At 36.6% G+C, this 12,484-nt stretch overlaps 1 protein-coding gene across 2 annotated transcripts in view; it reads left to right on the top strand.

The window, feature by feature from the left end:
* DIAPH2 (diaphanous related formin 2) overlaps positions 1-12,484 on the top strand; it is a 1,070,037-nt gene that overhangs the window by 866,462 nt on the left and 191,091 nt on the right. For both annotated transcript variants that reach the window (XM_040630182.1, XM_040630183.1), the window contains one exon: positions 5,687-5,822. In XM_040630182.1, coding sequence (XP_040486116.1) covers positions 5,687-5,822 — 136 coding nt within the window. The remainder of the gene's footprint in view (positions 1-5,686; positions 5,823-12,484) is intronic.

The following is a 12,484-nucleotide window of genomic DNA, read 5'->3' as shown; positions in this document are numbered from 1 at the left end:
AGGCTTCTAGCTTTTCCCCATTGAGAATGATATTTGCTGTAGGCTTTTCATAGATGGTTTTTATGAGATTGAGGAATGTACCCTCTATCCCTACACTCTGAAGGGTTTTAATCAGGAAACGATGCTGTATTTTGTCAAATGCTTTTTCTGCATCTATTGAGAGGATCAAATGGTTCTTGACTTTTTTCTTGTTGATATGATCTATCACACTGATCGATTTGCAAATGTTGAACCACCCTTGCATCCCAGGGATGCATCCCATTTGGTCATGATGGATAATCCTTTTAATGTACTGTTGGATCCAATTAGCTAGCATCTTGTTGAGAATTTTGGCGTCCATATTCATCAGGGGTATCGGTCTGTAATTCTCCTTTTTGATGGGGTCTTTGCCTGCTTTGGGGATCAAGGTAATATTGGCCTCATAGAGTGAGTTTGGTAGCTTTCCTTTTGTTTCTATTTTTTGAAATAGCTTTAGGCGAATAGGTATTATTTCTTCTTTGAATGTTTGGTAGAATTCCCTGGGAAATCCATCAGGCCCTGGCGTTTTGTTTTTTCGAAGGTTTTTAATCACTCTTTCAATCTCTTCATAATTAATTGGTCTGTTTAAAAAATCAATTTCTTCCTTTTTCAGTCTTGGTAGTTTATAGGTTTCCAGGCAGGTCTCCATCTCTTCCAGGTTGCTTAATTTATTGGCATAAAGCTGTTGATAAAAGATTCTAATAATCCTTCCTATTTCATTGGTGTTGGTTGTGACCTCTCCCTTTTCATTCATAATTTTATTAATTTGGGTCCTTTCTCTATTCTTTGGGATAAGTCTTGCCAGTGGTTTTTCTATTTTATTAATTCTTTCAAAGAATCAGCTTCTAGTTCTGTTGATCTGTTCTGCTGTGCTCCTGGTTTCTAATTCATTGATTTCTGCTCTAATCTTGGACAGCTGCCTCCTCTTGTGTGGATTAGGCCTGTCCCTCTCTTGCTGCTCCAGCTTCTTGAGGTGAGAATATAAAAACTGCATTTTAGATTTTTCTATTCTTTTGAGTGAGGCTTGGATGGCTATGTATTTTCCCCTTAGGACTGCCTTTGCAGTGTCCTATAGGTTTTTGACCAGTGTGTTTTCATTCTCATTGGTCTCCATAAATTGTTTAAATTGATTTTTGATTTCCTCATTTATTGAATCATTCTTGAGCAGGATGGTTCTTAGTGTCCAAGTGTTTGAGTTTCTTCCAAATTTTTCCTTGTGGTTGAGTTCCTTTTTCAAAGTGTTGTGGTCTGAGAATATGCAGGGAATAATTTCTGTCTTTTGGTATCAGTTGAGACCTGTTTTGTGGCCCAGAACATAGTCTATTCTTGAGAATGTTCCGTGGGCATTAGAATTGAAAGAGTATTCTTTGGTTCTGGGGTGTAGTGTTCTATATATATCTATGAGGTCCAGCTGGTCCAGTATGGCATTCAAAGCTCCTGTTTCTTTGTTGATTTTCTGCTTAGGTGATCTATCTATTGCTGATTGTGGAGTGTTGAGGTCCCCTACTGTTAATGTATTTTTATCTGTATGTCTCTTTATTCCGGTTAAGAGTTGGCTTGTGTATGTTGCTGCTCCCCTGTTGGGGGCATAGATATTTATAATTGTCATATCCACTTGTTGGATACATCCTTTAGAATAATATAGTGTCCTTCTGTATCTCTAACTACAGTCTTTAGTTTAAAATCCAATCTGTCTAATATGAGAATTGCTACCCCAGCTTTCTTTTGACAGCTACAATTTGTTCAAATATCTCTTCTAGACCTCTGTTTTTCTCCACCTCCTCGAGGATGCCAATGATTCTGACATTGGAACGTTTTGTTGAGTCAGTAATCTCCGGTAACCTACATTCTTGAGATTGGATTTTTTTGAGCCAAGTTTCTGTTTTAGCTTTCTCTTGTACTAACCCATCCTCCAATTTGCTAATACGTTCTTCTGCCTCATTCACCCTGGTTGTCAGAGCCTCTAGTTCTGACTGCATTTGGTTCATAGAATTTTTACTTTCTGCCACATTTGTTTTCATTTCCGCCCTTAGATATTCTATATTCTCATTAACATTTTTGTTAATACTTTTTTCAAGTCTACACATCTACTTGACCATTGTTACTCTGAATTCCATTTCTGATAATTTGGTTATATCCATATCCATTAGTTCTGTGGCAGAGGCCACAGACTCATTGTCTTTTCTTTGCTGGGGGGATTTCTCCTTCTCGTCATTCTGATGAGGAGAGGTTGCGGGGTTGTCCAGAGCCGAAATTATTGACCAGGACCCATGCTGTGTGCACTTGTTTTATAGGGACCTTAGGGATGTGGGCTTCTTGATTTTTTCAGCCTGCCTTCTGGGGTAGGGGTCTGCCACATTGATACTGACACAACCCTGTTTGGGTAGAGTCTCCATGTCCCCTGCGAGGGGGGTTGGGGATGGGCACACTGTGAGCCAGTATTTGATCTCTGGTGGCTTTCCCTGGTGGTTTGTTTTGCCTCTTCTGAGAGTCAGAGCAGCAGTAGCCGAATCCCAGCCTCTGTCTCAGAACATAGGGATCGCATACTGCTCTCCACTGGGGTCTTCTGGCCACTTTAACTCTCTTTCTGTTTGTGCTGCTAAACCCTGCAGCATCCCGGGATGTGCGCCCCACACCTGGCGTCCCAGCCCTCACTTCCAGGGCCAGCAAGTCTCTCTCCTTTGTGTTTATAACACCACCAGCCGCCCCCGCGCGCTCTGGAGCTCCGTCTCAGTGTGGTTCGTGCACTCCGGAACTCCGGTTTTCAGTCTGGTCGCGCACATCTCCGGCTCACGGTCTCAGTCTGCTCTCTTGCGGGTGCCGGTCCACGAGTCAGCCCGCTCCCCTGAGCTGGTGGCTACCGCTTCCTGGCTCCCGAATGCGGCGGCTCCCTCCCCCTTCCGTTTATCTTCCCTTATCTCTGCGTGGATTCACGGCTCCCCACTTCGTACCTCAATAATCAGCGATGGAGATGTTCATTTGTAGAGATCCAGATGTATCTTTCTGCGTCTCCGGCTAATTCCATGGATGTTCAGGATGGTCTGGTACCTATCCATCTCGACTTAGGAGACCAGCTGAAAAATGCGTCCCCTACTCCTCCGCCATCTTAACTCCTCACTCGCAGAAAAAGCCTTTAACAAAGTACAACATCCATTCATGATAAAAACCCGTAACAAATAGATTTAGTAGGAACATATCTCAACATCATAAAGTCTATATATGGAAAAACCACAGCTAATATCATCCTCAATGTGGAAAAACTGAGAGCTTTTCCTCTATGGTTAGGAACAAGACAGGGATGTCCACTTTAACCACTGTTATTTAACATAGTACTGGAAGTCCTAGCTTCAGCAGTCAGACAACAAAAAAGAAATAAAAGGCATCCAAATTGGCAAGGAAGAAGTCAAACTTTTGCTATTTGCAGATAACATGATACTCTATATAGAGAACCTGAAATACTCCACCAAAAATTGCTAGAACCAATAAACTAATTCAGTAAAGCCACAGGATACAAAATCAATGTAGAGACATCTGTTTCATTTCTATACACCAATTATGAAGCAACAGAAAGAGAAACTAAGGAATCAATAACATTTACAGTTGCATCCAGAACAATAATATACCTAGGAATAAATCTAACGAAAGAGGTGAAAGACCTGTACTCTGAAAACTGTGAGATACTGATGAAAGAAATTGAAGAGGGCACAAAGAAATGGAAAAACATTCCACGGTCATGGATTGGAAAAATAAATATTGTTAAAATGTCTATAGTACCCAAAGCAATCTACAATTTTAATGTAATCCCTATCAAAATGCCACGAGCATTTTTTACAGGGCTAAAACAAATAATCCTAAAATTTGTATAGAACCACAAAAGACCCTGAATAGCCAAAGCAATCTTGAAGAAGAAAAGCAAACCTAGCAGCATTACAATTCTGGACTTCAAGTTATATTACAAAACGGTATTCTTCAAAACATTATGTTACTGGCACAAAAACAGACACATAGATCAGTGATACAGAATAGAAAACCCAGAAATGAACCCACAATTAATATGGTCAGTTAATCTTTGACAAAGCAGGAACGAATATCCAATGGGAGAAAGATAGTCTCTTCAACAAATGATGTTGGGAAAACTGGACAGCCCACTATACACAAAAATAAATTCAAAATGGATGAAAGACCTAAATGTGAGACAGGAAACCATCAAAACCCTAGAGGAGCACGCAGGCAGTAATCTCTTTGACATCAGCTGTAGCAACTTCTTTCTAGTTATGTCTCCTGAGGCAAGGGAAACAAAAGAAAAAATAAACTATTTGGACTTCATCAAAGTAAAAAGCTCCTGCACAGTGAAGTAAACAATCAACAAAACTAAAAGGCAACCTATGGAGTGGGAGAAGATATTTGCAAATGACTTATCTGATAAAGGGTTAGTATCCAAAATATAAAAAGAACTTACAAAACTCAACACCCCAAAACTGAATGATCTGATTAAAAATGGTCAGAAGACATGAATAGACATTTTTTCAAAGACATCCTGATGACCAATAGACACATGAAAAGATGCCCAACATCACTCTTCATCAGGGAAATACAAATCAAAACTATAATGAGATATCACCTCACACCTGTCAGAATGGCTAAAATCAACAGCACAGGAAACAACAGGTATTGGCGAGGATGTGGAGAAAGTGAAACCCTCTTGCGCTGTTGGTGGGAATGCAAACTGCTACAACCACTGTGGAAAACAATATGGAAGTTCCTTAGAAAGTTAAAAATAGAACTAACTACACTATGATGCAGCAATTGCACTACTAGGTATTTACTCAAAGAATAAAAAGATACTAATTCAAAAGGATACGTGCACACCTATGTTTATGGCAGCATTATCTACATTAGCCAAATTATGGAAACAACCCAAGTGTCCATCGATTGATGAGTGGATAAAGAAGAGGTTATATATATATGTATATTATATCATATATATTATATTATATATATATTATATATAAAGAAGAGGTTTTATATATATATAAAATACACACACATATATACACACACACATTTCAAAAAGAATGAAATCTTGCCATTTGCAATGACATGGATGGAACTAGAGAATATTATGTTAAACAAAATAGTCAATTAAAGACTCATACCATATGATTTCACTCATATGTGGAATATAAGAAGTGAAATAGATGAAGAAAGGGGTAAAAAAAAAAGTGAGAGTGAGGCAAACCAGGAAATAGACTCTTAGCTATAGAGAACAATCTGAGGGTTGCTGGAGGGCAGGTGAGGGGGGCATGGGTTAAACAGGTGATGGGGTTTAAGAAGTGCACTTGCTGAGATGAGCATGGGGTGTTGTATGCAAGTGTTGAATCATTATATTGTATGCCCGAAATTAATACTACACTGTTTGTTTACTAACTGGAATTTAAATAAAAACTTAATAAAGCCTGAGTTATTTCCAGTTATTTTTCAAGAAGGTCTGTCTTAGAATTATTTGTTTCTCTCGAAAGTCTATACGTGGACCTTGAAGCTGCTATAATATTTTACCATCTCTGAGCACCCACATCCATGTGTACGTACATACAATTTTAAAGTTGTGCAGCTCCTACAACATACAAGTAATGGAAGGATTTGTGTTTAACTTTGTTTATATATACAGGAAGCAGTGAAAGAAAACAACAAGAGAAAAGAAATGGAAGAGAAGACTAGGAGGGCAAAGCTTGCAAAAGAAAAAGCTGAACAAGAAAAGTTAGAACGCCAGAAGAAAAAGAAACAACTCATTGATATAAACAAAGGTATGAAGTACTTTCAATTTCTTAAGGATATATAAAGTACAAAATAATTTAACTTAATTATTTTGGATTATAATGTAAATAATTGTGTTCTTGGGAGAAAATTCACAATATTATTAGTTATTTGTGTCATATTTCTCTCATAATATTATCTATATTTCTTATCACCCTACACTGAGCACTCGGGATTTTTGAGAAAGAACCAGTGCAAGGTAATATATTGTTGAAATGGTCTTTTTCCCCTTCATTTATTTTATCAAATTATATAATATTATGTTCTGGATGATGCAGTGGTGAGGAAAGAAGAGGGTGAGATGAAAAGAGAAAAACGTATGGGGAGACGAGCCTTCTGGCTCTAATTTCATTTTGTTGACACATGTCTGTTGACAATGCAGTAATAACAGTTTTCCTTAGGGCCTTGAACATTTCAAGTCTTAATACATATTGACAGCAGTATTATAAGTTGAAAAAAAAAATAGAGAGACATCTTATTCAACTGTGAGCCTAAGAACAAAGATGTTGTATGTCCACATAGTATAAAGTAAGTTGTTTTCTTGGTTAGCAAAAATGTTAGTATATTAAAGGTAGGGGTTTGGGTTTTATTTTGTTTTCTTTTTAAAGAAGAGAGGGTAAGTAAAATGATTGGCACCACATAGCTGCACTCTGCAAATTTAAGAAAAATTAAGGAAAAGCATAGCCTTGGCGACTGAGGGTTAGAGAATTTAAAAATGAAACAAAATCTCAACAAGCTACAAGAGAACATGACTAATATGGGTCACCTATTTCTTAATATAATAACAGTAAAAATTGCAAGCACTGTGTAATGTTGACCATGTGCCAAGCACTGTTCTAAGACTTTGACATGTTTTAAGTCAATTAATCCTCATAACATGAGAAGTAGATACTGTTATCACCTCATACATTTGAGGAAACTGAGGTTCATAGAAATTAAAGAACTTACCCAAGATCACACAAATACGAAGTACAACACCAAGATTAGAATCGAAGTAGTCTGGCTATAGAATCTTTGCACTTATAAATGCCATTGTCACATAATAGTAACTAACAGCCGTTACTAACGTGTACCATTTACTGTGTGCCAGGAACTGTTGTAGGAGTTTTCTATATATGAATACATTTAGTCCTCTTAAAACCCTATTAGGAAAGGGCTACTATCTCATTTTAAGATGAGGAAAGTGAGGCACAGAGAAGTTAAGTAACTTACCCAAGTTCATAAAGACAGTAAGAAGTAGAATCTAGGCAGTCTGTGGTCAGATTTAATTATTAATTATTTATTTTGATCATAACTTTTAATTATAATTAACCACTATCAGTTATTCTACAGTAATGTCTCTTAATGGCTAAACTTCTGAAATGATATCTATACCATTAAGTTTATTCTTTATACTTTTAAAATATATAAGAATTTTTAGGAATCCACTAAAGTTTATCTTTTCTACCTAGGAAATAAATATAACATCATTTTAAAAGAAGAAAATAAATTAACAACCAAGGTTAAAAAAGAGCAGCATCAACATAATTTAGCAAACAGACTTCATAATTAGGCTCAAAAGAATTAGTCCTGACTGAAAATACTCAATTAGGAAAAGCACTGGAGTATGCATGGTAATGGGTATTTGTAGGAAGTTCTTACTTAAAAGGTGATGGAGTCAGTAGAATAGTCTAAAAATTACTCCCTTTTGTGCGTGGACAAGTAGTGAGATAAGAGTATGGGAGAAGTAGAGGACAGATTGTGCATTCTCCTGGCTATGCTAAGGGCTTTACCCTGAAAGCTATGGCAAGCCCATGAGTATTTATAAATGGTAAAGTGATGTGCTCACACAGATTTCTTAGAAAGATCATTTTGACAGGACCATAGAGAATGGATCAGAAGGAGAAGGGCCTGTGATAACAGAAGTCATAAAGTTATAGTCCTGACAAGAGATGATGGTGGCTTGTATTAATGCAGTGGTAGTGAAGTTAGAGAAGTTACCAATAAGAGGTACAAAAGATGTGGATATATAGAGACAGATTTATTTAAAGGAATTGGCTCATGTGATTATGGAAGCTGGCAAATCCAAAACCTGCAGAGCAGGGTGTCAGGATGGCCCCAGGGAAGAGCCAGCGCTGTAGTTCAAGTCTGAAGGCAGTTGGCTTGCAGAATTCCTCCTCACCCAGGGGAGGTCAGTCTTTTAATCCATTCATGCCTTCATTTGATTGGATGAGGCCCACCGACATTAGGCAGAGTAATCCACTTTACTCAAAATCGACTGATTTAAATGTTAATCTCATCCAAAAACACCCTCACAGAAACATCCAGAATAATGTTTAAATAAATATCTAGCCACTGTGGCCTAGCCAAGTGGACACACAAAATTAACCATTACCAGAGGCGTATTAAATGGTAGAACTGACTGACTCTGATGATTGATTAGATGTGGGAATTGAGAAAAGGAGGCATTAAAGAAAGTGATACCCTTCATAAAGAAAAAAATTCAGAAATAGAGCAGATTTCATCAGGAAGGCTACAATGATTAGTGTCGTTTTGAACAAGTTTCATTTTCAGACCTTTTGGAAAGATGGGAAATGTCTAAGTAGCCATTGTATGTCATATGCATGTGAAACTCGGGAAAGAGGTTTGGACTAGACAGACAGACTTGAGAATCATAGGTTTTTGATGATTAAAGTTAGGGCATATTAGTTTGCTAGGGCTTCTGTAACAAAGTACCACAAACTAGGTAGCTTAGAACAATAGAAATTTATTGTTTCATAGTTCTAGAGAACAGAAATCTGAAATCAAGATGTAGGAAGGGCCATGCTCTTTCTGAAAATGCTAGGGAAGGACTTGATCTAGCCTCTTTTCTAGCTTCTGGTAGTGCCTTGGTTTGTAGCAGCATAACTTCAGTCTTCACGTGCATTATCCCTGTGTGCTTGTCTGCCTCTTCACATGGTATTCTTTTTATTAGGACACCAGTCATATTGGATTAAGGGTCACACCTATTCCAGTATGACCTCACCCTAATTAATTAGACATTTCAACCCATAACATATGAGTTTGAATGAAATCACCAGGGTAAAGTATAAATCAGAGGTTCTGAAAGTATTTGGTCTCAGAACCCATTTGCACTTTTAAAAATTATTGTGGACCCCAAATACCTTTTGCTTATTTGGGTAATATATATTGACATTTATCATGCTAGAATTCAAACAGACATAATAAATAAAATTAGATAAATCATTTGAAAACTTTTTACTTACTAGTTCTGTTAAAATAACAAAGGAAGCCTATTACATGCTAAATAACATCTTTTTATGAAAAGTAGCTTTACATTCTAACCTCCTGGCCCCCCAAAAAATATTAGTAAGAAGAGAAAATTTAGTATTGCAAATTTCTTCAAAATCTGGCTTAATAAAAGACAGCTTGATTCTTATACTGCTTTTACATTCAGTCTAATGCAGTATCATTTGTCCTGTGGCTTCTGGAAAACACTATAAACTCATCAAAGAATGAGAGAGAAAAAGGCAAAAAAGTACCCCTGTTCTTAATGAAGATAGTTTTTACCTTGCATATTTGAAGTGATCTCAGAGGCCCCCACAAGTCCCTAGACCACACTTTGAAAATGTCTGGGGTGAATAATGAAAAGAACAAGCAGTCAAGACAGAGTCTGTTGAGTTTTGTGGCAAGAACATAATCTTGCCCCCACACTGCATTGCACCCTTCCCTTTCCCCAAGTATTTATCAACCTTTCACTATTTCCCTAAAAATATACCTGTAATAGAAAGAAAAAAGAAAGAAAGGAAGGACTTATTTTGCTGTCTCTAGTATATATTTTCATTTCCCAAGATTTGATCAATTACCTCTTCAAATATCATTAAAGCAATAGAATGAGGATCCAAATAAGTTTTTATGCAAATGCTTAGCTGAGTGAATTGAATATGAAAGACACACTTCAAAATAAGATTTATCTTTTGGGTATTGTTGCCATATCTCTATTTAGAGATCAAAGAGTAAACTTTACTCTTAGGTTCTTGATTTGTGGCCTATATGTTGCAAATACTTTGTTATTATTATTATTATTATTATTATTGTCATTGTAATATTATTTTACACTTAAAAGTATATGTGTACTAATAGTGTGTTAGTACTTATAAATATGTTTCAAAAAGAGATTCTTCCTTTGGAATTGTGCAGCCTTAAGAAGATGAGAAGAAAGAATAAGAACAGAGTTGGGTAGTTGGGGGTCAAGATGGAACTCAGTGAGTTTCTTAGACAGTATCTTATAAAAAATGCTGTTGTTAACTAGGTGGAAATCAATTGCAGACACTTTGAGGGCCTTGGGGGAAGCATTGTCAGTCTACATATGAATCCATGAGAATTATATCTTTCACGTTAAGTCCATAAAAAATCCCATGTTTTAAGCCTCCATTTTGAAAGAAATAGAGATCAGAAGGCAAAGGCCATGATAATAATTAGTATTTTTTCAACTGTAAAGGAGAAAAAAGGCATGATTATATGTTAGAGTCATTTTGCAAACATTAAATTAAAATGAAAAACTAAAAAGTTATTTAAGTCTGTGCATTTAAGAGCTAGAAGATCAGTTCTTGCTCTGCCACCTTGTAGATTTATGACCTTGTTCTTTTCCTTCATCTCTTCATGCCTCAATTACCTCATCTATAAATGTAGGATAATGACATTTACCTCCTATCATTAAAATTAAATGAGATAATTAAGTACAGTACATAACACAGGGCCTAGAATATACTTGTTGTTGCTGCTGCTAGGAGTCGTTTTGAGTTCATTGCAGAATCTGAAAAAAATTCAGAATATAGTCCGTATCCTTAAGAATTTTGTCAGAGAATTTTACAATTTTGTCAGAGAAAGGTATAACAGAGGAATATCTGTTTTCCCACCCCCCATCTGAGGTTATTTGGCTGGGGCCCTGTAAATTAGACTGACCAAAAATAGATTAACAGAAGAAAAACAGATTTATTAAAGTGGGATACTTTATTAATGTGGCATATATGTAGGAGCACTCAAGAGATGTAGAACTCAAAGGAATAGTTAAAATTTGGGCTTGTGTAGTATCTTAACAAGAGAATAATAAATTTTTAGAAATGTTTAGGTAAGACAAAGGAAAAGGGCTTTGAGTTTCTAGGGCGGCGAATTGTAAGACTGTAAATATATGGGGAACTAATGGAAGATAAGGGCTAGTTAATAAGATTTGTTATATAGGTTCTTCTGGTTCTATTTCTGGACTGATGAGGGTCTATTCAGAGTTGTCTCTGGTGATTAACTTATGTTCCTTCCTGGTAAAGAGGGAAAGATGGACACTTTACAAATTTATGTCCTGCTTTTAGGCAAGTAGGGGGAAGACAGAGAGCTTTTCTTGTATCTGCTTTTTCTCAGTTACTTGCAGCTCAAAATAATCCTTATGCCAAAGTGGCATATTTTGGAGTGACATATTCTGCTACCTTTCAGATGAAATAAACCTGAACCAACAAATAATATATTAATAGATAATAGAGATTATCTAGAAATATCTAAAAGGGGAATTCAATGAGGTCTAGTAAAATGATAGAAAGTTTTGCAGAAAAGGCTAAATATAGTCTCAGTGTATCAGTTGGACTAGATGCTGAAGGGTCAGTAATACCTGGCTAAGCAGAGGCAAAACTACTCAAGTAAATGGGAATACCATCAGCAGTAGTGCATGTCAGCAAATAAGGCAGCAGGCCTCACGTAGGATATGTTCAATGGCCCACAGGAAAGTACATCAAAATGATTAAGAGGGTGTGTCCTATGTTCAGGTCCCAGATCCACAACTGCCCTCGTTGTTGTCATTGGCAGAGAAGGGTTTGAATGAGGAAACTGTTGGAAAGGTAGGAAGGCTGTTGGAAAGACTGTGAAGAGCTTTCCAAGTCAGGCAGGGAAGTTGTGGTGTGATGGGGTAGGAGAGCCAAGGTGATTATAAGAATTCGTTCAGGGATTACTGAGGTGTAGTGAGCCAGAAGCACAAGAAGGGAGAGGTGAATACAAGGTGGATGCAACTGGGGAAGAACAGTGAAAGATGAAAAAAAAGTTACCTCATATCTGTTTCTGTCTTCGAAGAAGGAGTTTAAACCTGTGGCAGTTTAAGAAGGTGGTGACAGGAAGGAAGATTTCCATAAAAGAGATGGGAAAAAAAGACAGTGGGAGTTACAATGTACTGAATTTTTAAAATTTTTTAAAGATCAACATAGTTTTACCAATATATAATTATGTGTTGATTTTTTGACATACTAGGTTATTTTATTCATCCAACCAACATTTATTGCACCATTTCCCAAGCAGTTATAATTAGAGCATGCACAGTAATACACCATTTATTTAAATGTAAAATTCAGACAGCTAATTTAAATGCAGCAAAAATATGCTAAATCAATAAATGTACTCTAAAATGTGTAATAGTATGTAAATCATGCAAAGTTCTTGGTAAAATCTATGATCTACAACCTTTGATTATATTAGTATAGATGATAATTAACTTAGGGACCACTAAAAATAAATTAAATAATTCTGTAGATAGAGCAAGAAAGCTTACCAAATATTTGTAATATTTGTGAATAAATCTCCTTTTCGTGATTATGGAAGTCAGCAAATTAATTGCAAGGACTTAGAGGAAGTGATA

This window comes from Ursus maritimus (genome assembly GCF_017311325.1).
Source record: "Ursus maritimus isolate PB19 chromosome X unlocalized genomic scaffold, ASM1731132v1 scaffold_X1, whole genome shotgun sequence".
Taxonomy (NCBI): domain Eukaryota; kingdom Metazoa; phylum Chordata; class Mammalia; order Carnivora; family Ursidae; genus Ursus; species Ursus maritimus.
The sequence above is the reverse complement of the archived record's forward strand: the minus strand, read 5'-3'. Positions and strand labels throughout refer to the sequence as shown.